Genomic DNA, 27,519 nt, shown 5'->3' with positions numbered 1-27,519 from the left:
CAAAACCTATAGAGAACTTACCAAACTCAACACCCAAGGAACAAATAATCCAGTGAAGAAATGGGCAAAAGACATGAATAGACACTTTGCCAAAGAAGACATCGAGATGGCCAGTCAACACATGAAAAAATGCTCAACATTACTCATCATCCAGGAAATACAAATCACAACCACCATGAGATTCCACCTCACGCCTGTCAGAATGGCTAAAATTAACAACTCAGGAAACAGCAGATATTGGCGAGGATGTGGAAAAAGGGGAACTCTTTTGCACTGTTGGTGGGAATGCCAGTTGGTGCAGCCACCAGTGGAAAACAGTATGGAAAACATACTGGAAAAGAGTATGGAGGTTTCTGAAAAAACTAACAATAGAACTATCCTTTGACCCAGCAATTGCACTACTAGGCATTTATCCACGGGATACAGGTGTCCTGTTTCGAAGGGACACATGCACCCCCGTGTTTATAGCAGCACTATCGACAATAGCCAAAGTATGGAAAGAGCCCAGACGTCCATCGAGGGATGAATGTATAAAGAAGATGTGGCATATATATATACAATGGAGTATTACTTGGCAATCAAAAAGAATGAAATCTTGCCATTTGCAACTATGTGGATGGAACTGGACGGTATTATGCTAAGTGAAATTAGTCAGAGAAAGACAAAAATCATATGACTTCACTCATATGAGGACTCTAAGAGACAAAACAGATGAACGTAAGGGAAGGGAAACAAAAATAATATAAAAACAGGCAGGGGGACAAAACAGAAGAGACTCATAAATACGGAGAACAAACTGAGGGTTGCCGGAGGGGTTGTGGGAGGGGGGATGGGCTAAATGGGGAAGGGGCACTAAGGAATCTACTGAAATCATTGTTGCACCATGTGCTGACTAACTGGGACGTAAATTTGGACAATAAATAAAATTAAGAATTTTTTAAAAAGAAAGAAAGAACTACATGTTACTAATATGTCTGAAACATGAAGATTTACAGAAAAATTGTTCACATCGAAGCTGTATTGTCTAGGAAGAGGCAAGAAAAAGTGGGGGGGCGGGGGTGGATACAGAGACTTTCGAAAGTGCAGGTGGCCTTAGGGTTCTGTGTGTCCTCCGCCCCCAGCAGGGGTAGAATCGGAGCACAACAGCAGAGACCCTGTGCAAATCGACGCCAAACTTTTGAATATGGGATTCTGGGTTGGGTGTGCTTACTGCGGAGGTTGAGGAATATTTTAGGCTTATCGTATTTCTCTCAGTTGGATTACTGTTTTTAGGGTAACAGGTTTGTCTTGAGGCTCTTGTGGACATCAGTCATAGGATGTTAGAAGAACTGAACAAAGTCTCAGTTTGATACTAATTATTTTGAGAGCAATGACATTGCACAAATTTTTAGGAACATTCACTTAACTAAAATGCCCACAAGAATTTGGTATGTAGTCGAAGTATCATTAGTATTTTGGATCAAGCAGTTTATGGGAATTGCAAACTGTCCTTTCGTTTGTGAGCTGATAAAGGCTAAGCAGTTATGTCCAGTTGAAAGTTCCATTTTCCAAGTAAGCTTGTTAATATTTGAGCTACACATTTAATCATTTCCAAAGCATCTTAGGCCCGTGTAGTGAACGATACACTGGAAAAGGTGAATGATTTGCTTGACATAAACAGCTAAGAGTGACTGCTGATTATCAAAAATAAAAAGATAAAGTATAAAATATAATTTTTTTAAACTTTATTTTTTAAATTTTTTTATTTTTTTAAGGTTTATTTATTTTTGAGACAGAGAGAGACAGAGCATGAACGGGAGAGGGTCAGAGAGAGGGAGACACAGAATCTGAAACAGGCTCCAGGCTCTGAGCAGTCAGCACAGAGCCCGACGCGGGGCTCGAACTCATGGACCGCGAGATCATGACCTGAGCCGAAGTCGGCTGCTTAACCAACTGAGCCACCCAGGCGCCCCTTAAACTTTATTTTTTGAAAGAGAGAGAGAGAGAGAGAGAGAGAGAGAGAGAGCCAGCTAGGTAGGGGCAGAGAGAGAGGGAGAGAGAGAGAATCCTAAGCAGGCTCCAAACTGTCAGCACAGAACCTGATGTGGGACTTGATCTCATGAACCGTGAGATCATGACGTGAGCCAAGATCAAGAGTCGGACGCTTAACCAACTGAGCCACCCAGGTGCCCCTAAAATATACTTTTTTTAATGTTTGTTTATTTTGAGAGAGAGGGGGGGAGAATGCAAGCAGGGGACAGGCAGAGAGAGGGGGGAGACAGAGGATCTGAAGCGGGGCTCAAACTCTCAAACCATGAGATGGTGACCTGAGCTGAAGTCAGATGCTTAACCTATTGAGCCACCCAGACGCCCCTAAAATATAATTTTTATACCCCATTTGAACAGATATATGTTGAACAGCCCTACCTTCTTCTAATTCCTCAATTAAAAATGTTGATGTTAAGTAGTCTCCTCAAGCTGATAGCAAGTTAGAATCTAATGCTAGGTCGTAAATTCTTTTAAGCACAGCCCCACGTCTTTCCTGGTCTTTGCATTCCCTTGCCCCAAACTGACCCTCAAGCTAATGTTTTTCCAATGAAATTGTTAATCTGTTTTCTGAGTACCCATTGCTGAGAAACTAACCCGCCCCAAATATAATGACATAAGCATTTGATTCTGCTCGTGGATTCTGTGGGTCAGGGATTCAGACAGAGCACAGCAGGGTGACCTCTCCCTGTTATGTGACATCCGGGCCACAGCAGAGAAGAGCTGAAAGCCAGGACTGTAGCATCTGGAACTGGAGATCTTCATTCACGTGTCTGGGACGCTGACGGAGGTAACTGTGAAGACACAGGCTCAGCGAGGCGAGCCTGCAGGTGGCCTCTCCAGCCTGCTGGCCTCCGGGATTGAAAGTTCTTACGTGGCACTCAGTGTTCCAGTAAGTAAGGCAGAAGAAGCTGCATGGCCGTGTAGGAACCAGCCTTGAAGTCACATAGCATCCCTTTTGCTGTCACTCTGTTTGAAGCAGTCCACCCTGGGCTTCACTTCGGACATTTACAGCTGTGTTTTAAAACCCACACAGACAGGCAAACGAGTGATACATTGAGCCACAGAGTGTGATTATTCTGACTGTGGCATCTCTGCACACAGTCTCACTCATTTGATAGCAATTGACAGGTTTCATTAAAATTCAGCATTTCAGCATCAGCAACAGTGATCCATTGTATAAAAGCTACATGACTATCATATGTCTTTGTAAGCTTTTTAGGATTTGGAAATCTCTCGTTTTTTTTAATCAATTTATTTTTGAGAGAGAGAGAGAGAGAGAGAGAGAGAGAGAGAGAGAGAATCCCAAGCAAGCTCTGAGCTGTCAGCACAGAGCCTGATGTGGGGCTCAAGCTCACAAACCATGAGATCATGACCTGAGCCGAAACCAAGAGTCAGACACTTAACCAACTGAGCCACCCAGGATTTGGAAATCTCTTAATTATTAATAGAAATATGGCATTCGGAGTAGTTTGCATAAATCTGGTAATTTTGAGTTTAAAATTAACTTCCCTGTTTGAATAAAATTCTGCTCTTAAGAAATCTGCCTCAATTTGAGAACAGCTGATATTTTCTTCTATCGCTAAAAGTAGATATTTATGAAAGGTGAATTTGTTCTTTACTAAAATTACTAGTTATTAAGTGATTATATATTAGTAAAACAATGAAGAATTTCTAAAGACATGGGAAAGTGCTCGTCTTTGAATGGAAAAATAAAGCTCTTAAGAAATATTCTCCATTAAGTATATAACATTTTGTAATTACTTTGTGCAATTCTGCCCACCAATATCAACTATAAAACCTTACCTCTCTCCTTCTCTACCCCTCTTCCCCGCCTCACCCTCAATAATTTAGCATTATACCTGATGGTAATTGTACATGTCAATTTTTTGTTGTTGTTAAATTGAGCATTTGTGTCCTCGTCTGTGGCAAAGTTCCAAACCCTTGTTTCCTCTTAAAGCTTATAGTTTAATATTATTGTAAAAGGTTAGTACAATCGAGAGAAAACGTTTAAAGAAGTCTTTTTTCCATGCCGAGAGCTTTTCTAGTTCATCAGATGGTTTCAAAGCCTTTAGAGGTACAGGTGGGTTGAGGCCAGGTTGCTCTGTTAAGTTCACAGTTTAACTTAGAGGGAAGTTCCTGTTTGGCAGACTCTTCACCGGCATTCTTCTCTTATGTGTAATATGAAAAGCGGATACATATTTGCAAATCATATAGCTGATGAGAGTATCCAGAATGAAGAATTTTTACAACTCAACAAAAAGGCAAGGAATCCACAATTTTAAATGGGCAAAGAATTTGAACAGATATTTTTCCAAAGAAGATTATTTAAATGGCTAGTAAGCACATGAATAAATGCTCAACATCATTAGTCCATTCCTATAATGGATTGTTTGTCTTTTTGTAAGTTGTAAGCATATATACAGTGTGACGCACACATATGTACATATGTTTGTGTATATATATGTATATATTTATATTCTGTATATAAATACATATTCTGTATACTAGACCATTATCAAATATACGATTTGCAAATGTTTTCTTTTGTTCTGTTGGGTGTCCCTTCACTTTCCTGTGCCCTTTGAAGGACAAACAGGTTTAACCTTTTTTTTTTTTTTTTAAACGTTTATTTATTTTTGAGACAGAGAGAGACAGAGCATGAACGGGGGAGGGGCAGAGAGAGAGGGAGACACAGAATTGGAAGCAGGCTCCAGGCTCTGAGCCATCAGCCCAGAGCCCAACGCGGGGCTCGAACTCATGGACTGCGAGATCGTGACCCGAGCTGAAGTCAGATGCTTAACTGACTGAGCCACCCAGGCGCCCCCAAACAGGTTTAATCTTTATGAAGTCCAGTTGCTCTGTGTTTTCTTTATTTGCTTATGCTTTTGGTGTCATAGCCAGGAAATCACTGCCTAATGCAGGGTCACAAAGATTTACACCTGTTGTCTTCTAAGACTTTTATGATAGTCTTTGATCCATTTTTAATTAATTGTGATTGGAGAACATGATGTGTCTACTTCAATCCTTATTTAAATTATATTGAGGCTTTTTTCTTTTTGCAAGATTCATTTAATCATGAAACAGACAGATGGATGCATCAGTGTCAAGGAAAAGAGCGTATCAAAACCTTTTCACTTTCATTAAAGGTTTTGACAATGAGAGCTTTATAAAATGTCACTAAAGTCTATTTGCTGTACAAAGAACATCTACTTCTAAGTAGGAGACCTATGCCATTTAGAGCAACCATTTTAATGTGTAGAATAGTTCTGAATTCTTTCTGTAAAAATATTTGGCTAAACGATGAAACATCTTTGGAACAAAATTGACAGTGTAACTTCAGTAAGATGTCAGAAATGTCTTCTGGAAAAACTGGGAATATTTCCTTTTGCCAGGCAAACTCTGAACAGTTTAGGTGGTAAGGGGCCATAAATCAGACAAAGCTGAAAAGGAACATCGTGTTACTAGAAAAAACGGCCTGTAATGTGGATGTCCTCCATGTCCAACTGACAGCCACTTAATGGCGATGACTTATTATATGTAAGAAAAACAGAACATGTTCTTCAGCAGGAAATGACATTACAGATAGTTCTTGAAAATAAACCTCTTAGCAAAGCCCTAAATAGCTTCAAAGAGCATCATCACAGAATGGGTGAAGATAATTTATATGATGTTAAAGGATTCCTTTATATATTCTAATACCTTCCTTTTTTAAAAAAAATTTTTTAACATGTATTCAATTTTGAGAGACAGAGACAGAGCATGAGTGGGGGAGGGGCAGAGAGAGAGGGAGACACGGGATCCAAAGCAGGCTCCAGGCTCCGAGCTGTCGGCACAGAGCCCGACGTGGGGCTCGAACTCAGGAACCATGAAACCATGAGATCATGACCTGAGCTGAAGTCGGGACGCTTAACCGACTGAGCCACCCAGGCGCCCCTAGTACCTTCCTTAAATAGAAACACGCATCACACATAAACACTTTAAACACTGATTCTCTTAATCAGACGTTCCTTTACTACCACACTTGGCTACGAGCGCCATTTGGGTGCAGAGGTTTAACTCCCGCTGCTCTGGACAAGCCAAGATGGGGACTGATTTGGACACTTAGCGGACACTCGTGCCCCTGGGCCCCTGCTGCTGCTACTCCGTAGTCTGTCCACCGCTGGTGGGACCCACCTAGGTTTTTCGCTTCCAGTTGACGGGCTGCGTATTTGTTATGTTTTCCTGGCGGCCTCCAAAGCGTTGCACTTGGATTTAGGTTTCTTCTCCTTTTTTTTTTTTTTTTTTTTTTTTTATTTCTTGAACTTTACCTTTCCCATCAGGAAATCTCCGTCCTACCCTCCCTGTCCCTGCAATCAGAATCGTCCTCAGACTCCCTTGTCCAGTCCAGAGTCCTTAGCACTGCCCCCATCACTGCGTACCCTCGTCTCTTGAGCCACAACTTCCCACGCTGCTCTTCTTCTCCCCGGAACACCCGAAAATCCTCTCCCTCGGTCGTCTTTCCCAGATCTGAATCGTCACCGGCTACACGGCATTTGGAGATACGGGGAGACTTAGCCCCGGTTTCCGTTTCGCTGTTGCCACGTTTTTCTCTGCCTTTACCTTGAGCCGCCTCCATATCAACTGTTAGAGTTCCTTCACCGACAGGGCCAGTGTGGCTCCCAGTCTCTCCGGCAGAGCGCGTCGTCTAAAGCCAGCCTTTGCGGGGGTTTCCTCTTGTGGTGGATGTCTTCTTTCGGGAGCCCCTTTCTGGAGGTTTTGGTGTTTCTAGTTTTGACTCCTTTGGTGGTGTTCTGGGCTTTTTACCCAAAGGTGCAGTTGTAAAAACAAGATCGGTCACTGCAGTCAGAGTCCTCATACTGTGAGTCGTTGACTGGTTTCTTAGGCCTCACAGACCCCACCAGGGCCCCTTTCAAGGCTGGAAAGTTTGCAGCCTTGAAGTTCTTGCCGGGGACAGTGTGCTGTCAATTCCCGCCCCGACCCAGACGCCGGGAGCTCTCCGCCCCCTGCCATCAGCCCTCCAGTGAGGAGCACAGGTTTTGAATGGTCTCTCCCTCTCCTCTTTCCCCTGCAAGCCCTGTGAGTGTTAGCCCTCTTAGCCAGTTACTGACCGATTGGGATGTGGGTGGACCTATCTTTACCTCTTGAACACTTTCAGTTTTCCCTATTTAAATTTATTCTTGCGTAAGATAGGAGAGGCTTTAGAGTTACTTGGTGTGTAGGATTTTATAACCGTCAGCTAGGCTCTTTCCCAGCCATGCACCTTCTGCTTATGCTTCCTTCCCGCTTCCTGTGCCTCGTCCATTTCCCCCATTGAAAAGCAGCTGTCGCCCATGTAGATTGCAATGCGTGATTTATATTCGGGGAATTCAATCTTTACCTGCATTTTTAGTCTCAAGTGTGTTTTACGGTCTCAGTTTTGTTTTTTTTTTATTGAATGAAATATTTTTAAAAGGCATTTCTCATTAAACTTGCTTACTTGACGACAGTCCTTTTTCTCAGTGATAGAGTTTTCCAAACGTTTCATCAGGCCCTTGCAGGATCATTTTCTGGAGTGCTGCACAACAACGCAGAAGGGAAAATCAGTTGTCCCCTTCCTTAACAAAGGTGAAGAGAATCACTTCTCGGCCTTTTGGCTAAGGTCAAGGGCAGTATCTGTTCTTACCGGTTTAACACAGGTGAAAAGAAAGCACATAATGAAAGGCGAAGGAAGAAACTCTGTAAAGGTCCTTTTCAAGAACTTGGAAACCTACGACTTCTCTTTCATGTGTGAGGAGAAATGTATTGCTTTTACAGTTAAGAGGTAGCTTTCAGTTTTAGTTGAATTTAGCCCAGTGTTTGAGTTTTGTTGAAATTTTAGGTTTTTAAAAATACTGTCACTGAACGAAGTCTGTCGCCCTCGTCGTAAGACCACCAGCCACCGCGTGCACCACATGCAGCCTCAGCGGTGTCCGTGGAGCCGTGTTAGGGGCCAGGGGCATGTGTCGGGCTCTCCATCCTCTTTTCTCCTGCTCTTCCAGTCTGGCCATGATTAGTCACTTTGTCCGGTCAGGATGTCAGATGCACAAGAGCTGGCGTTCTGATGTCCGTATCTAGAGACCATATTTCAGTGTTTAAACAAGCATCTGGCTGCCCTCTTTGTTTGCTTCCCTAAGCAAAAACAAGGAAGACAACTGTTCTCATTTCTTGGTGCCTGTGCAAGTTTCCCAAGCGCTTGGCGTCTACTCTTCAGCCCACTTAAGATCTCTGTGATGCCACTATCGTCGTTCTAAGTTTAAGAGCCACACGTGTTTTCCTCTCCTTCCGTGTCCGTCAAAAGTTGTCGGGCCTTTGCCAGTAAGTGAGGGTGTGACGTTGGCCGTGACGGTGGAGAGGCGGAGTGCCTCTCAGGGTCCCCGTCGGGGTGCCAGGGCACATTGCGGAAGAGGGTTGCTGTTTCTGCCCTGTGGTTAGGCCATTTAAGCTGCGGGAAAGGGTCCTGTGATCAGAGTTGCAGAATAATATTTGCAGCTTAGTGCCAACCATACTGGGGTACGTATTTCTGGTACCCGTGTATATCTGAATGCAGTCTCTTTACTGAAGTGTTCTTTTGAGATACACACGGGACCGGGCTTTGCGCCAGTGCCTTCTTTTAAATTTGCTGTGTGGAGCGGTAAGGACTTCGTTTGCGCAGAGATTAACACCAGAATCACATACCGCTTGCGGATGACGTCGAAGTAAGTTTCGCAAAGAAGCCATCGCTCTCCTGTTGCTGTGGTGCCAGCTGTGGATCACTTTTGTCCTTTCGAATCGTCTGGAAACCGCCTATTGCTCTCTTTCTAGATGTCCTGGAGCTGCTCATCGGAGACTTGCCCTAGAGAGGAGGAAAACTGGTAGAACTCAGACAGAGACTGAGAGTGAGAACGGACCCACTACAATAGGCCCTCCGGGTACTTTATCCCCCGAGGCGGACTGCTCAGGGTCGGGCACGGCGCCTACCGAGCGGAACTGTATGCCAGCGTGCCTTCTCTCATGGACCGAGGAGCCTGGCCTGGACAACCCCGCCTTCGAGGAGAACGCGGCTGCTGACAGTATGTGCCGTTCAACTTCCTTCCATTTTTCACGTCTTTTCAAATCAGACCTTTCCTTCCTTCCCACTCCTCGCTGTTTACGTTCCCGACATGTGTTGTTCTTCCTCTTCAAAAAGTAATTTTATTGAGACATGATTCACATACCACATATTCACGCTTTAAGTGTGTAATTCCGACAGTTGGCAGGTGAGAAACGGAACATGAATCTCACCCCGGGGACGCTTGTCCTTCCCCGTGCCTCTTCTGTTGTAGCCCATGGTCTTCCTCGTCGTTAACATGCTCCTTACTGTTTGTGTGTTTCAAAGGCTGTCGCTTCTTGACTAAGAAATCCACAGCATCAAGAACGACACAAATGACACCTCAACTTAAGTGCTTATTCTGTGCCAAGCACTTTACATAGATTAACTGATTAACTATACCATTATTCCAAGATTTTTTTTTTCTTTTAATGGTGAGGAAGGAGCCTGAGTCTTGAAAGATTAATTGGTCAAAGTTGGACAGCCACAAAATGGCCAGGGACACATCTGCCTCCAAGGCCATGCTTCTTACTATCGCTGTCCTCGGGTCGCAGCCCCTGATCTGTCTTGATAGCCCACCAGGAAATAGAAAGCCTGCAGTCCAAGATCTTGAGCGTATCTTGATGGTTGGCCCTATGCCTTTATGTCTAAATATGATTTTCTCTAAGGAAAATTCTAAATTTTGCTACTAATTCAAATTTTCCCTACCATGGTTATAACACATTTTTCATCTCCTAACGCTCAATTCAAGACCCTCCTGTTCTTAGAGGTTGATGTAATTGTTTGTTGTTTGTTTGTTTTTTTAATGTACTGCCTTGCATTGTTTATAGTTGTTTCATGGTTCAAACTTTCTCTGATCAATTAGGACAAGACGACATTGTCTGTATATTTCTTTATCAGATCACTGTGTCATCCCTAGTAATCTGATTCATAGCAGTTATTTATTGATTATTTACTGATCACCTTTCCAAGAGAAAGTGTTTTGATCCTCTTAACGTGTAGACGTTTTCTGTCATTCTTTTTCTTATCCAGTAATACTGCCTTGCCATTAATCATCTATTAACATAAGGTGATCACTTATGATAGATGATAACTTACTTACCTGAAGATAATCAAAATATAAAACGTTTTTCTTTCCATCTATTTTTCTCTTTCTCGTTTTTAACCTGGCAGCTTTACAACAACCACTTAGTTTACCGGAAGGCGAAATTACCACGATTGAAATTCACCGATCTCATCCTTATATTCAGTTAGGAATGAGCATTGTGGGTGGCAATGAAACCCCACTGATTAACATTGTTATCCAGGAAGTCTACCGGGACGGGATAATCGCCAGAGACGGGAGACTCCTTGCTGGAGACCAGATTCTTCAGGTATCAATTTTAATTATTTTGTGAACTTGCATCGCTTCGCTCTTATTCATAAATTTCAAGCTTAGAAAACTGACACTGTGGAACCTGAAATCTACAAAGGTAAGCTTCACTGCTCTTATATGCACAACAGATCGGAATTTATCTGTAATTTTTCCTATTTCCCCGCACGCGTGGAACGTATTTTTTTTTTTCTCCCTACCTTAAATTCGGTCCCGCGGGTGACTCTGTGCCTGTCCTCTGTGGGCCAGCTGGGTTCTTCCTGGCTCGGACTCCATGCTTGGCTATCTCAGGGCCACCCTCACTGCTGAAATTCTCTTGTCCCATTGGCTTTATCCCTAGTCCATTATACCGTCCATCAGTTACCTTCCTTGTCTGATTTATCCTTCTCTACGCTGATTACTGTGATCTAGAAAAGACAGACCGTGCAACACTAGATGCTTAGAATTTATACTGTGGACTCAAGATAGAATTCAGAGAGGGCGGTCTCTTGTTGGCTCCCAAATGCGCTCTCCTCAGCAAACAGCCTGACTCCACACTAGGCCTCGATGCTCGCTTCTCCGCTCTTCTCTTTGAGGAGAAACAGCTACTCCCGCAGAAGATCTGGCTTGGGACGAGACGTTCTTGTAGTAGAGGGTTTGTTGACACTGAGGGTGTGGAGATGGTCAGAATCCTACTGCACAGGACTGGAGTTTCTGTGAACATTGGCCTGGATATATGACCCATACAAGTGTCCATGATACTTGAAGCTAAAAGAATGGATATATAGGAGAGAGAAGAAGTAGTCATGAATGAGAAAAGGTGCCTCTTGGGAACCCAAGCTCAAGGACTTTTGCCTCCTCAGTGTCACCGTTCAGTCCTTCACCGTGGTCTGTGGGTCTCCACCCCTCACTTCCATTTTCCCTGCCACCTCTCCGGTCTGTCCCCTCAGTGCTTCTCATCTACTCTAGTGGAATCAACACCCTGGCCTCCCCACTGCCTGCTCTGAAATCTGGCACGACCCCAGACCTCTTTTTACTTTAAGCGCTGACATTTCCTTGCTTTTCTCTTCACCGCTTAACACATAATCAATCACAGAAAATTATTTCAGTGTACTGTCTTTCTCTGGTGACTGCAGCCACCTTGATTGTACACATAGTACAGATCTGTGGATATGTACCCATAATGCCGTGCATGTAATAAGGGCCCACGAGGGGCGCCTGGGTGGCTCAGTCGGTTTTGCGTCCGGCTTCAGCTCGGGTCATGATCTCACAGTTTGTGAGTTCGAGCCCCGCTTCGGGCTCTGTGCTGACAGCTCAGATCCTGGAGCCTGTTTCAGATTCTGTGTCTCCCTCTCTCTCTGCTCCTCCCCTGCTCATGCTCTCTCTCTCTTTCTCAAAAATGAATAAGCATTAAAAAAAAAATATATATATATATAAGAAATAAAATAAAAAATAAAAAAATAAGTGCCCAGGAAATGCTTGCTGAATCAATAAAAGTGTGGATTTAGATATAATATCCTAGCAGGAATAGCTGTCTGCTTTATTAAAGCAAAACTTTGAAAGGCTAGGATTTTTAGCTCTTGAAAAGAAACGTCCAGATGGGGAAAAAGACAAAATGGGCTCCCAGAGCAGCGAGGATTGCCCTTTCCTGGGGGTTCCTGGCTTCGGTTTCCACTCCCGTCTGGATGCTGCGTCTTACAATATATCATTGACACTTTACCAGTCGGGCCCCACACCCCTCCTTCTTTGCCGTTCACCTGGCTGACACAGACTGAAGTTCTCGCGTTTTGTTTTTTACCAAATCCTAAGAGGGAATAGGAGAATACAGGAAGCATAACTAATCCAGCTTATGTAAAATCCATTTTCTGATCCTGCCATAGCCAGCTACTTACTGTCTTACTGTATTTGCTGTCATTTTATGATGTCAGTGCTCTGGTGGCATGAGGTTGGCACAGCTCTGTGGACACCTTACCTGCCTTCCTTCCTTCCCAGCTCCTGGTCCGCTGTTCCACGGAGGAAATCTTGTGGCCGGTTCCCCAGGTGCATCGCCCCTGGCATTCTGATACCTTGGCGGTCAAGACCAGGAGAGCCAGACTGCCCTTTCCTGCAGCTTACATAGTGTTCTTTCTTTTTCCCCTCTTCTGGCCTTTCTAGCTATAATTAAGTGTACATTTATTTTTGTATGTTGTTCTTTGCTGCCAGCAATGTGCCGGTATTAACCTTTTTATACATTTCTCATTCTTTCTCTATATCTTAAAGGTAAAGACAAATGCTTTGTTCGTATTTGCATTTCTTGGAATGTAATTGAGGTTAAATAGCTTTCAGGTTTTGCTCGCTAATATATTTCATCTGTAGGCTTTTTACCGTTCTGCTCTGGAGATTCGTTTAATAACACAACTGAGTCTGTATACCTCAAGTAACAAATCTAATTCTCTGAAATTATTGGCTGTAATTTTGGGGATTAACTCAAGGCTGTAAATCCGCATTGTAGAAATTCCAGTGCGTTATTGTTGTTTATGGAGGCATACGTACTAACAACTCTAATAATGGCAATCTTAAATCCAGTTTAGTGATTTCAAGTTTAGTTTAGTTTCAAGTTTAGTTAAATCCAGTTTAGTGATTTCAAATGTAGTGATACACGTATGTAAGCGATGAAGCACGGGAATCTTCCCCTAAAACCAAGAGCACACTGTATGCGCTGTATGTTAGCCAATTTGACAATAAATTATATTTGAAAGAAAGAAAGAAAGAAAAGAAGAGAAACGAAAAGTATGAGCAAATAACCTGATTAGTGAATTCACAAAGAGTCTCTTCTGTTGTGGGCCCTGACTTCTCATTGGCCTTTAACTGGCTTGTCAGACTCACTGAGTAAAACCACACCACCTGCCCAGATATGGAGAAGTATTTATGATCGTTCAAAAGTGAACACTTGGAAAGAAGGCTACTTGGTATTTTTTTTACTACCTGGTCGTCTTACACTTTGTACAAGCTGCATAAATAGTAGAGTATGAGCCGATTTGAAAATACCTTAGAATCAATACAATGGTCTGTTTCCAGACCAAAGAGCTAGCTGGCCTGCGCTTTTAGTTCCGCAAACCATATGCAGTGACAGTGTGTGGCTTTGGTTTTCCAGCACACGCGTGCACACACGCACACACACACACACACGCACACACATTATTCTCTTAAATAGCTTCTTTGAAAAGGAGAACCATATACCCTTAGGGCCATTTGCTGTGCAGAATTTTGAGCAGTTTGGAGAAAAAATACTGTTATAAATGATCTCAATATCACTATTAAAAATAATATATATTTTAGAACGTTATTAAGAGTAGGTGTTTTCAGTATGATCTGAATTGTCAGCAATTTATTCACTTCTGGTTTTGAAGAAAAATGATTATAGTCATGTGTTGACCACATTGTTACAAACTACATTTGACTAGCAAATCCACTTCAGGCTGGCTTTTTAGAAGCTGCCTTGAAGTTCTGTTCTTGACCCTCTATTATTCAACCTTTTAATCAAGGCTTTGCATGGCTACCAAATGCACAAATGTTGCAAACTTGGGAGAATAGCAAGTCTGTGTGACATGTATGATCTTTAATGCCTGCATTTTAAAAGGTATCAGTAGGCCCAAATCAACAAAATTCAAGTTACTAGTGCTCAAAACTATAAACCCTAGGTGGATAGGAGCGGGGAGGGCCTTTTGTGACATAGATTCACGTGGAAAAGATTGAAGGGTTTGGGTGATCACAAACACCTAACCCGGAGCCTGCCACATGACCGAGGCTCATAGGTGTTGATTTCCCCCTCGTGGTTGTTTCAGACAGATGAAGAGAGGAATTCTGATTGTGATAAGTGTCAAGAATGGTGCCAACCCCTTCTTCTGACAATATTCTGGCGAATAATTGAAGCTGAGTATATTTTCTCTGTAAGGCTACATGTCCAATGATTCACTATCCTCATTTCAAGATTAAAGTTTAATAAATGTTCTGTGAGTACTGAGTTATGCTTGTTGTATTAGATGTTAAGCTAAGCTTAACTTGCGGGCTAAGCTGAAGACTTAGAGTGAAACTATAATTGACCTGCTCTTCCTTAAAATAGAGATCACTGGGGCCCCTGGGTGGCTCAGTCAGTTGAGCGTCCAACTCCAGCTCAGGTCATGATCTCACAGCTCGTGAGTTCGAGCCCCGCGTCGGGCTCTGTGCTGACAGCTCGGAACCTGGAGCCTGCTTCGGATTCTGTGTCTCCCTCTCTCTCTGCCCCTCCCCTGCTCATGCTCTGTCTCTCTCTGTCTCTAAATAAACATTAGGAAAAAAATTTTTTTAAAAAGAGGGGGCGGGGGGCGCCTGGGTGGTTCAGTCAGTTGAGCTTCCGACTTTGGCTCAGGTCATGGTCTCGCGATCCGTGAGTTCGAGCCCCGCGTCGGGCTCTGTGCTGACGGCTCAGAGCCTGGAGCCTGCTTCCAGTTCTGTGTCTCCCTCTCTCTCTGCCCTCCCACATTAATGCTCTGTCTCTCTCAAAAATAAATAAAAAGCTTTTAAAAAAATAAAACAAGATAGAAATCACTGATCTGGAATAGGATTGTGACCCTGGAATGTGTCACTTTCCTTAAAATAACGCTCGGTTTCGTTTTTGTAGCTTACGTGTGTTTCATTTGGAAAAGCAAATTCAATCCAGTTAAACTTCAATTTCTGTCCCATTAGAGCTAGTATTATTTCATTAGCACTTGCCTTATGCTGCTGCTGTCCGCACATTGCCCTCCTGATCTCTGAAGTGTGAAGGAGATAGTGAACACATCTCACGGGAGAGGAAACACACTCACAGAAGTTCTGTAATTTCCCTGGTGACATTCGGCTTGTACATGACAGGACCAAGGACTCTAATTCAAGACTGTCATTGAAGCCCGTGTTCCCAACTACTCTTCTCTACTTGGTGCTAGTCATTGTAAGTTAAGTTTAGGAACCGTGTATATTTTTTTAATGTTTATGTATTTTTGAGAGAGGGGGAGACAGAGAATCCCAAGCAGGCTCCAGGCTGTCAGCACAGAGCCCGACGAGGGGCTGGAACTCACACACCGTGAGATCGTGACCTGAGCCAATCAAGAGTCGGACGCTTACCTGACTGAGCCACCCACACGCCCCAGGAAATGTATTTTAAAACATCTTGGGGGTGCCTTTCTTTGTGAACAGTGACTGTATATCATTTTCGCAATGTTAGTTTCTTTGGGAAGCAGTATGTGAACATTCCTACAAGTTGAGAAAAGATCGTCACGCTTTGGTCCCAATTCTTTCTTCCAGGTCAACAACTGTAACATCAGCAATGTATCCCACAACTATGCCAGAGCCGTCCTCTCCCAGCCCTGCAGCACCCTGCAACTCACCGTGCTGCGGGAGAGGCGCTTCGGGAACCGAACACACGGCCACTCTGACGGTAGCTCTCCGCGGGAAGAGGTCTTCCCCGTGGTCCTTCACAAACGGGACTCTGGTGAGCAGCTCGGCATTAAACTCGTGCGAAGGACGGATGAGCCAGGCGTGTTTATTCTCGACCTGTTGGAGGGGGGGCTGGCCGCGCAGGACGGAAGGCTGAGCAGCAGCGACCGAGTGCTTGCCATCAACGGACATGACCTGAAGCACGGGACCCCCGAGCTTGCCGCCCAGATCATTCAGGTACGCGCCGGACGGTCATCCCGGTTGTTGGGCCCTGATTACCTTATGTCAGTGTTTGTTTTCATAGCATGAGAATCCAGGGGATATTTGATGCTTCATGGGGAAATCAAGCACGGCTCCCTAAATCCTTCAAAATGCAAAACGCACACTAGTTGAACTTCCTTACCGATAGAGTCCTTTCTAGAAAACTATATCCCTGCGAACATGTAGCTGGCTCTTTATAGAGTGAAGGCTCTACAGCTTCACATGGGTTTCTCATTTGCTCCCTGGGCTCCCCCCAGTCCCAGACACGACAGATGAAGCTGTGCACATTTAACAGGTGAGAAAAGTAAAGCTGGAAGGAGCTGTGATTCCAAGTGTGACTTACACGCTCTCCGCACTCCCCCTCTGTGCTTCAGGCTCCATACAAATGGGGGGAAAATACTTTTTTTATTAAGAGTAACTCTAATCCAGGGGCGTCGGGGTGGCTCGGTCAGTTAAGCATCCGATTTTGGCGCAGGTTGTAATCTCAGGGTTCGTGGGTTCGAGCCCCACGTCGGGCTCTGTGCTGACAGCTCGGAGCCTGGAGCCTGCTTCAGATCCTGTGTCCCCCTCTCTCTCAGCCCCTCCTCGCCTCCCTCCCCCCCGCCTCAAAAATAAATAAACATTAAAAAACAAAAAGAATAACTCATCTCTATAGTGCCCTTTTTTTAAAGGAATTCAAAGCATTTCAAACACATCATCACTTGTGTTCTCACAGTATCTCTGTGAAGTAAGTAAAGATAGTTATTATTAGAGAAAAAACACATTTTCAATAAGAGCATTAAGACCTATAAAGTAGAAAGTCATCCAGAGCAGATCTTCCGGTTCTACAAGCTGCCATAGCATCTGACTATGTGGGTCTCCCCTGCAGTGATAAGGGTGACACAAAAATGTGTTGTTGTTGTTGATTTTTTTTAAGTGAGCACCAGAAAACCCTCTTACATACAGGAAGCCAAGCATTAATATGATCGGGCGTCAGGAATTAAAGCGGGTTGACAGTCACTGAGAAATGCGTACAGTACACAGAAGCAAGTGACAATGACAATTTAAGCTCCTGTGTAAGAACACCCAAGTTTCAATCCCATGTAATTTACTCCTTTTCACAAATGTTTGGTTCAGTGTCACGTCAAGAACACACACGCACAGGAACCAAAATACTGCAGTAGGAGGGAGATTTGGGAATGGGTCTTCCGTCACAGACTTGAAGTTTAAAAAAAATTGGATCCCTTAAAATGTCATCCAATCAGAGGCAGCAGTGGTACCTTCCCCTGTGGGTGCCATCCAGCTGGTGCACCGGTGAGCACGAGTTGTCCGGGGGGGCAGGGGAGGGACTGCTGGCAGGGAGAGGGGAGAAGAAGAAGGTGGTTCACACACTCATGGGGCTTGTTAAAGGAAACAGGAGAATCGCGTGGGCTTTTATGAAGTGAGAAGTCAGGTCCACAAGATGGAAGGAGCTGGGATGACTGTATATTTCCGGCAAATGTCCTAATGCCTAAGTAGGTGGGCCTCACGAAATTTCTAACCAAAACGTGAGAAAAATAGGTGCACGGGTAGAAAAGACATTTGAAATTTTTCCTGGTGACATATGATATCTGGAGTTTTATAATCCACATAGATAGTTGTGTCGTATTTTGCACCATAATTCTCCTCAAACCGTAGAAAACTGAAGTTGCTCAAGTTGTTTCTTTATGAAAAAACTGATAAATCTTACTGTTTTCGATTATGAGACTAGCATGTGCTCCATGTCTAAGAAGGAGACTAATGAAGACAAAATACGGAAAATAAAGAAGGAAGTTAAAATCACATTCAATCTGAAGACCCGTAGATAGCAACATTAATATTTTAGAGAAGATCATTCCAAACATTTTTATGTATGCGTCCACGGATCAATAGGGACATTTTACATAGATACTTAACCTATGTGCTCATCTTGCAAATTCTGAGTTTGCCACCCTTGATGTCCACAGTAGGTTGTAGACTTCTTACCCTGAAAATAGACTCATCATCACATAACTGGGTAGTAGGCATGTCCTACTAAAACGTATTTAATCATTCCCATTGAAAGACTTTGACTTTTCTTGTTTTCAAGTTTAAGAGATTTTGCTAAACTTCCCCAATACATATTCCTAGCCACAAGGCATGCCACTTATTTGTGAATTATAGGTATTGTCGTTTTGCGATCCTGCATTTTTAAAAATCTTGACTTTAACAGAATTCTTTTGCTGTGTTTGAAACCCTGAGGTATTAGGTGTGCGGTCTATTTAAAAGTAGCCTAAACCTAAATGTTGGTCCATCGTTTAAAGCCTGTATGTCCACTTCCATCACACGCCCAGAGTCGTCTTTCAAGCAATCAAGAAAGATCAAGGATTTGTTTCTGTTAGTGGGTTTGCGTTTTCCAGTAAAGGTGAAATACCGATTGTGTTCGGTGGTTGCAAGTGTTAACACAGTAAAGAAAACAATTCTGTACGTTGAAATGAAATCACAAAGGGGCTTTTCACTCGTCACACCTGAAGTGTCAGAATCTTAAATATCAGGATTCTAAACATTCTACTTTGGCATTTATCCTGTAGATCCAGCCCCCAGACTCTGGCCCCCTGTGAAGTGTTGTTCTTTTGGTTCTTTTGAAGAACTCCTCTGAAACTATTTAGTTTACTGAGATGCTTGAATAAGCAAATGATTTGTAGTAGGGCCTTAAAATTGGTTATCACTCATTTTCCCAATTTAATAACTGAAAATGGAGTGACTTGTTAACATTGCTGACTATAATGATGGGGGAGGGCCCTGCTTTCCACCGCAGCCCCTTGAAAGCAGGCTGTCAGATTTCCCCAAGGGAATAATAGTGAACTTGGGAACTTGTGGTCATGACCAAGAATCAGCATCACATAGCTCAGGCCTGTACGTTTAAAAGCAAAGATAAAAATAGCTTTAACAAATATAATAGATGTGAATCTGTGTTTGAAATACGCATATATAAATATAAATAATGGACCTCTAAATTCAAGGTGATAGTCATGAACCTCTAAAGTAATTGAATGTAACATTTAAATGTATGTGTGTGTGTATGTGTGTGACATATATATCTGTGTGACCTATATGTGTGACACAGTATACGATGTATATAAATACTATAAATACTATGAATAATACAGTATCCAGTGTATGTAAATACTAATCTTGTTTTACGGGACCTTTGTTACTCTTTTCAGAACTGTTTGAGCTGATGTCCTATTTTTCACTCAAATCTGTGGCAAGCAGAGACAAAGCTGTGCAAAGTTCCATTGGTTATTACTCTCAAAGTAGCCACCCTGGAATTTATTTCAAAAGTCACCTGCCTTCTGATTCAGTTTTGAATCAGCTCTTCCTTTTCTTTTCCTTTCTTTTCCTTTCTTTTCTTTTCTTTTCTTTTCTTTTCTTTTCTTTTCTTTTCTTTTCTTTTGTTTCCTTTGCGCTCTCCCTCTCAATGCCAAGGCCAATGTTGAAGGGGTTACCCTTCAAGAAATCATGGGGAGATCAGAACATGGGCAGCTTGCCTGCTTTGCCTTGCTTATTTCCTTGGTATTTCCAGGGTCGGGGAGGGCCTGCCCAAGAGGTCTGCATGTAGGTGTTTTAACTGCAGAAGGCTTAAAATACTGGTTCCTGAGATGAATTCCCTTCCTCCCCACCAGCAGGTGCCTGCAGTCACCACTCAGGCGAGGCTCCGGCACAGTGATGATGAGTGTATTGAAAATTACACTGCCTTCAATTTTTTAAATGAGAAGCATCATTAATGACTGGTGGTTGTGTATGTGTGTTTTCTCCAGGCTAGTGGAGAGAGGGTGGATTTAACAATTGCTAGACCAGGGAAATCCCAGCCTGGTAATCCTGTCCGAGACGCAGGAGCTCAGAGTAGCAGCCAGCATCACGCACAGCCGCTGTACCACAACCGACCCAGCTCACATAAGGTGAGGCGTTGTGTTTGTGTGTTTTCATTCACCTCCCCTCAGAGGATCATGGTTGCCATCTGGTAAGCTCTAAATGAGGGCTGTTATTCTGTTGGGAACGGCGAATACAGATGTTTGGGATGTGAAGTGTGTGTTTGGCTACCTTGAGAGTCACTCTGTAGTCTCAGTTCCTCAGCCAGTAGGGATGGTTTCTTAGTAAGAAGGTCCTTCTGCCAGGTGACTGATGAGAAGTGTTTGATCTTCTAGAAAAACCTGTATTTGTTTGCTCCTGCTTGAAAGTGGGATCCGTCTTGGTTTGCTCATTTAAATGTAACAGTCGGTTATGTGATTGAAAAAGCATAATGAAGACAATGATTGACAAGTCTATACTTAGCCATTGGGCAGGTTGTCTACAACAGAACTGGGTCTGTGAATATTAAACGTAAATCGTACATTCTGATAGCCACGTGCATAGTACATTTCTTTTTATGTTATAGCTTCCAGGAATACTTCCCTAACTCATTTTAAATTCCCATATGTTGAGCTTTTTGCTTCTTCTTTAATATTTCACTGGGTTTATAATACTCCTAGGTCATTTATCTGTGCTGAAGAATTTGGAGACTGTCCCACCTTAGTTGTAGGCATAAAACAGTGGTACTTTACCGCATTCTCAGTTTTATTTACCTCGTTTGATCTTTCATTTGAACCCAACTTCCAGTAGGCCAGGATTTTTAAAACAATGATGTTTTGCAACTGTGCGAAATAGCATATAGGAAACTTCCTATAGTTTTTAAGCAGACCAATAAATAAGTTTTTATTGAGTGAAGCAGTTTAATTTTACTTAAGGCGAGTGACCTTGGAAGCTCAGAGTTAGCTTAAAGTGGCTTCTTAATGGAAGTACAACTTGAGAGAGTACCTCTGGAATGTCACAGGCGCCCCAAGAAAGCATCGCTTAAAGGCATGAGTATTTTTGGCCCATCAGGTTTATCTGGTTCTCTGAGCTGAAGTACAGACTTGTCCCTGGTCTTTGGTTCAGTTAATACCTATAAGAAATTACAACCACAGACTTGTTCTCATTTCTGAACAGAAAATGAAATGTGTGCAGGAAACCTATAGCTTTGCTCTCACAATGATGGCTATGAAAAGGAGTTACTGTTTCAAATAGGAATTTGAAAAGGAAGTGTTCATATAGCCGATCCTTGCTTTACAAATTATATATATATATATATATTTTTTTTTTCCTCTTAACTCTACTAATTCTTATTCTTTAATTTTATGTGGCTGTGTTTTTCATAGTAATGCTGAATTAATTCTTATTCTAGGTCCTCTACAAACCTGATTGGTGGGAACAACCACATGAAATACCTCTTAAGCATTAGTTTAACAATTTACTACTAATGCACAGCATTTGTGTTGTCAAATCCTGATTTAGAAAAATAAAGGTGTCCTAGGGACACAGACGGAAATTCACCAGAACAACCTGTTCAGAGAATAATTGTTGTGAAAAATTAAAGTGCACACGAGTCTACATAGCTGCTTGAATAAACATTCATGTGGTGCCAAGCCCTTCGAAGTTTCATGAAGCATACCAATATAATCTGGGAAGTTTGCCTAAAATGCATGCATCTCAGCCACAAAGAGGAATAAAACAACCACCTTTAATTGATTAAATATCTGACGGCCGGAACTTCTCACATAAATACACTCAAGGCTGACTTTATCTGGGTTGTCTTCCTAATAAACTGGCTCTTGCCCAGGTTTGAAGATGCTGACATAGATTTCATATGGTAGGATACCGCCATGAGGCATTTACAGGTTTCCCACAAGGTCAAAATTTTCTAGGAACGCTCGGCTGTTACTTCAAGTAGTTCCCTTAATAAAATTTCAAGGGGCGCATGGGTGGCTCAGTTGGTTGAGCGTCCAACTTCGGCTCAGGTCATGATCTCGCGACTCGTGGGTTCGAGCCCTGCATCGGGCTCTGTGCCGACAGCTCGGAACCTGGAGCCTGCTTCGGATTCTGTGCCTCCCTCTCTGCCCCTCCCCTGCTCATGCTGTCTCTCTCAACAGTGAATAAAGATTTAAAAAAAAAAAAAAATTTGAAATTTCAAGAGTGGATTCCAGGACCAGAGAAGAACAGATGGACCCGGAACCCAGGGCTTGATTAACAAATACGCACCTGTCAGCTCTACAGAAACGTTACAGTTCTATAAATATAATTCATACCGTTCTCTCATTGATATTGTTAGTCATGTTAACACTTATCTTATTATTACAATTTCTCCTATAGTTGATAAGTGTTAGGAATCTTTTGAAACATTAGTTTCCATTATTACACTTGATAGTATAGTACCCTTGTAGCGTGGGTGCATATAATCAATATACATGTGCTTGCATCAGTTCAAATCCCGGTGTGGCCACCTACAGCTGTATAATTTGGGGCAAGTTACCTGACCTCTCTAAGGTTGTTCCCTCATCTGTAAAATGGGGCCAACAATAGTATTCATGTTCAAGATCATTGTGAAGATTAAAATAAAATAATGCGTGTAACGCCATTAGCTTTACCCACAGTAAATCTTCAATAGGTGTTGGTTACTATTGCTATTTTAATATTAATGTTGCATACGTACACCTTGTTTTTGATTGAGTTCTAATTCAAAAGAAAAGTCTTGTTTTAAATTCTCCCTTTCTTCTAGGAGTGACTCACTCATAAGTAGCAGTAATAAATGTCAGTAAAAATTGCTTTTTCCTGAGAACACAGTTTGCTGGGAATTTATTTCTCTTTATTAACTTTTTCAAAAAATTCAGTTATTTCATATCCTTTTAGCTTTTCATGAAGGTTTTGAACATCAATTTGCACCTGCTTCCTGATTGAGCATTTTCATAATCCTATGAGTAAGAATCAGAAGATAGGTCTGTGGCTTATTTCTGGCAATTAATGAAGCCCACACTTTACTTTTGTACTACTCTACTTTTCCTTCAAAGAATACAGGAGAGAGATGGAAATAAAATTCATTGGCTTGTCTTCAGAATCTTAAAACTCCAACGCATTATTTACTTTTATGGAATTGATCATATCTTGGAGGCCAAGATAATTATACAAATGATGTGTTTATTTTACTTTGACTTCCGTATGTCACAGTCCTGAGTGTTTTCTGTCCCATAAATAGTCGGATGAAAATACAGCAGTCCAAAGTTTGACCTTGTGATCCCCAGTGTTCACTGTAGTGTTTATACCATGAAGAACTGTGTGTTACTTCTATAGCAGGTGATTTTAAAAAAGACTTTATAATTGCCACAGTATTTTTTCCTTTAGTTTACGCTGTCTTTTCTTCAGCTATATATTATTTTATTATCCAGTAAATTTTTCTCGTGTTTTAGGATCTTGCCCAGTGTGTTACATGCCAAGAAAAACACATCACTGTAAAGAAGGAACCCCACGAGTCCCTTGGGATGACAGTAGCTGGAGGCAGAGGAAGTAAGAGTGGCGAACTGCCCATCTTTGTGACCAGTGTGCCACCTCATGGCTGCCTTGCACGTGATGGCCGAATCAAGAGAGGTGAGAGAGGGTCTGAACAGTTACACTACATCTTCTCCCTGAATTCAACACGTGTTTTAAAAAATAACACATATCTATGATATTTTCCATTAAACATGACTTCTTTGAATCCTTTAAAATGTCCCTTCCATATAAAGCCTCTCTTATTATAAGGTTAGAAAATGCCTAATGTGAAGGAAATTTGCTGAAGTTTGATGATGTTTCCATTATTTTCCAACAGTTAACTCAGTTGGATTATTTTATGTTGGAAAAGACCCTCTGAAAGATTGAACACTTCTCACATGATGGCAGATTGGATCCTATGAAGGACTGTCTCACTAAAATAACAAATATTGTTTATGTAGTAAAATACCCATGTGGGAGGGGTCTCACAGAAGAGGTGAAGTGGGAGACATTCTTAATAAAAAGACATAGTTTTAGGGATTAATTCATTTATAATTTCACACTCCGTACCCCACCTTTCATCAGTACCGTATAATTTATAGAGGTAGGGATGGTGGTGGTAAAAATAGCATTCTTCATACACTTGGTTTGTTCATTTGGGAAAGTGAGTCTTAATAGCTATTTTTCCAAGAATGAAGTTGGATCCCTACCTCACACCATACATGAAAATTAACTTATAGTGGATCTAAAACCTAAAAGTAAGAACTAAGACTTTTTAGAAGAAGACACAAGCATGAATCTTCTTGACCTTGGATTAAGTAATGGATTAGTCAGTGGTTTTCTCAGATAGGACACCAAAACACAAGCAACATAATAAAAATAGATAAACTGGGGGGCGCCCGGTGGCTCAATCGGTTAAACATCCAACTTCGGCTCAGGTCATGACCTCGTGGTTCGTGAATTCAAGCCCCGTGTCAGGCTCTGTGCTGACAGTTCAGAGCCTGGAGCCTGCTTCGGATTCTGTGTCTCCCTCTCTCTCTGGCCCTCCCCCACTCACAGTCTATCTCTCTGTCTCTCAAAAATAAATAAACATAAAAAAAATTTTTGTAAATCCCCCCCCAAAAATAGATAACTGGATTTCATCAAAATTACAAATTTTTATGCTGCCAAGGATGCCGCCAAGAAAGCAAAAAGATAGTGAAGGTGAAATGCACAGGATGGAAGAATATATTTGCAAATCATGTATGTGACCACAGACTCCTGTCTGGAGGACATAAAGATCTCTTACAATTCAATAATAAAAAAGACACATAACCCCGTTTTTAAATGAGCAAAGGATCTGAATAGACATTTCTCCAAAGAAGATACACAAACAGCCATAAATCCAATGAAAGGATACTCCATGTCAGTTGACGTTAGGAAAATGCACATCAAAACCACTCCCTACCCAGTAGGATGAATAGAATAAAAAAGACAGTAACAAATATTGGCAAAGATGTGGAGAAATTGAAACTCTCAGACGTTGCCAGTGGGAATGTTTTGGAAAACAGTTTAGCAGCTCCTCAAAGTTAAAAACAGGGGTACCTCCTGACCCAGCAGTTCCATTCCTGGAGAGATGAAAACATACGTTCCCCCACAGAAATTTGTACATAAAGGTTCATGGCAGGATTTTTCATAATGGTCAAAAAGTAGAAACACCCAAGTGAACACCAGCTGATGGATGGATCAACAGAATGTGGTACATCCATTGCAATGGATGTTATTTGGCCATAAAAAGGAATGTAGTATTGACACAAGCTCCTATATGGATGAACCTTGAAAACGTTATGCTAAGTGAAAGAAGCCAGTCACAAAAGACTACGTGTGGTTGCATTTATAGGAAATTTCCAGAACAGGCAAATCTATAGAGACACAAAATAGATTAGTGGTTGCTCAGAACTGGAGAGGGAAATGATTGCTCATGAATACAGGGTTCTCAGGGGAGGGGTCCAAAAATAATGTGTGCTGGTTACACAACAATGTGATTATGCTAAGAACCATAAAATTGCGTACTTGAAAATGAGTGAAATGAGTGGTATGTGAATTACACGTTAATAAGGCTGCTGTTGTTTTTTAAAAAATGTTATTTGCCCAATTATGGAATTTGAGGTAATTTTATTTCCTTCTGTTTATTTCATGTTTTCTAAGTTTTCTGCAGTAAGAATGTTTGCTTCAATAATCTGAAAAATAAATGATGAATTGGGAGAGGAGGATTTTCCATAGGCTTTCTTGGTACCTACAAAACTAATCTTTTCCTTCCTAACCTTTTTATGTAATCCTCATTACCCTTTTTTTATTATATTATGGCAAGGCAACAGACACTTTTTTTTTTTATTCCTCAAGCAAGAGAAGATGTTCAAATCACAAGTTTCGTTTCTTTGTGTAGGCCCAAAGATATCTTCTCTTTACGTATTCTGATATGAGCACACTAAACAAACGTTGTAGGGCTATCTTTATGTATAAAACAGTGTAACTGTAAAATAGAATATATTAAAAATTCATTTCTTTAAAAAAAAATTTTTTTTTTAACATTTATTTTTGAGACAGAGAGAGACAGAGCATGAACCGGGGAGGGTCAGAGAGAGAGGGAGACACAGAATCTAAAACAGGCTGCAGGCTCTGAGCTGTCAGCACAGAGCCCGACGTGGGGCTCGAACTCACGGACCACAAGATCATGACCTGAGCCGAAGTCAGCCGCTCAACCGACGGAGCCTCCCAGGCACCCCTAAAAATTCATTTCTAAGAGCAAAGGATCAAATAATTTTCTAATAGAAAAGAACTATAGAAGTCACTAAAGCTCAAAGAAGAGAAATAAATGCGCCCAGGGCCTGTACCTGGCAAAACTAAGTCTAATGATTTGGACCTCCAGTTGAATCACAGTGCCTCGATCCACACCTTTTCCTACATATTATGACACTATCTTAAAGTTTTGCGTTGTTCTGGAATGTTCTCCATGAATTGGATTTTTCTTCAGGATCATAAAAATTACAGAGAAGTAAGAAAATGGTCTTTTACCTCATGTGAGTTATTGGAACCACCCTTTGTTGATTAATTTACAAATAACAGGATGTACAGGAAGATAGTCACTCGCTGGCTTGTCTCATTTTTCTTGTTTCTTCATTTGAACAGGCGATATATTGCTGAATATCAATGGCATTGATCTGACCAATCTAAGTCACAGTGAGGCTGTGGCCATGCTGAAAGCCAGTGCCGCGTCCTCTGCTGTTGTCCTGAAAGCACTTGAGGTCCAGGTTGTTGAGGAGGCAACCCAGACCACGGAAGAGCAGCTGAGCACCTTCAGCGAGAATGAGTATGACGCCAATTGGTCCCCGTCATGGGTCATGTGGCTTGGGCTTCCAAGGTACTGACCGCTTTTGACCCTTATGGAGTAATCATACTTACAGCCACTGTCAGTGTGTAACACCATAAATTCACTCATCCAGGGAACGAAAAGGTTTTAGTCCGATTTGCAATAGCAAATCAAGTTACAACAGAAAATGGTAATTTTTCTCAGGTTATTATATTCTAAAAGGTAAATTTAATAATAAGAACTAGGCTAAAAAGACTTAATCAATCTATTTATAAAAATAATAGGTGCATCTGGGAGGCTCAGTTGGTTATGGGTCTGACTCTTGGTTTCAGCTCAGGTCATGATCTCATGGTTCGTGAGTTTGAGCCGTGCCTTGGGCTCTGTGCTGACAACTCAGAGTCTGGAGCCTGCTTGGGATTCTGTGTATTCCCTCTCTCTCTGCCCCTCCCCCTTGTCCTCTGTCTCTTTCTTTCTCAAAAATAAATAAACATAAATACATACATACATACATACATACATACAAATAAAAATGAATAGGGGCACCTGGGTGGCTCAGTTGGCTGAGTGTCTGACTCTTGATGTCAGCCCAGGTCATGATCTCGTGCTTCATGGGATCAAGCCCCATGACAGGCTGTGCACAGACAGCATGGAGCCTGCTTG

At 42.1% G+C, this 27,519-nt stretch overlaps 1 protein-coding gene and 1 pseudogene across 3 annotated transcripts in view; both read left to right on the top strand.

Annotated features, from left to right (window-relative positions):
- Positions 1 to 27,519, top strand: part of LNX2 (ligand of numb-protein X 2) — an 80,091-nt gene that overhangs the window by 44,735 nt on the left and 7,837 nt on the right. For 2 of the 3 annotated variants that reach the window (XM_049647368.1, XM_049647369.1), the window contains exons 3-8: positions 8,848 to 9,095; positions 10,286 to 10,485; positions 15,762 to 16,130; positions 19,952 to 20,092; positions 23,450 to 23,627; positions 26,679 to 26,910. In XM_049647368.1, coding sequence (XP_049503325.1) covers positions 8,848 to 9,095; positions 10,286 to 10,485; positions 15,762 to 16,130; positions 19,952 to 20,092; positions 23,450 to 23,627; positions 26,679 to 26,910 — 1,368 coding nt within the window. The remainder of the gene's footprint in view (positions 1 to 8,847; positions 9,096 to 10,285; positions 10,486 to 15,761; positions 16,131 to 19,951; positions 20,093 to 23,449; positions 23,628 to 26,678; positions 26,911 to 27,519) is intronic. The other variant, XM_049647370.1, reaches the window with a different exon arrangement.
- LOC125934231 (uncharacterized) lies at positions 7,642 to 7,745 on the top strand (annotated as a pseudogene).

This window comes from Panthera uncia (assembly GCF_023721935.1).
Source record: "Panthera uncia isolate 11264 chromosome A1 unlocalized genomic scaffold, Puncia_PCG_1.0 HiC_scaffold_16, whole genome shotgun sequence".
NCBI classification, from domain to species: Eukaryota; Metazoa; Chordata; class Mammalia; order Carnivora; family Felidae; genus Panthera; species Panthera uncia.
The sequence above is the reverse complement of the archived record's forward strand: the minus strand, read 5'-3'. Positions and strand labels throughout refer to the sequence as shown.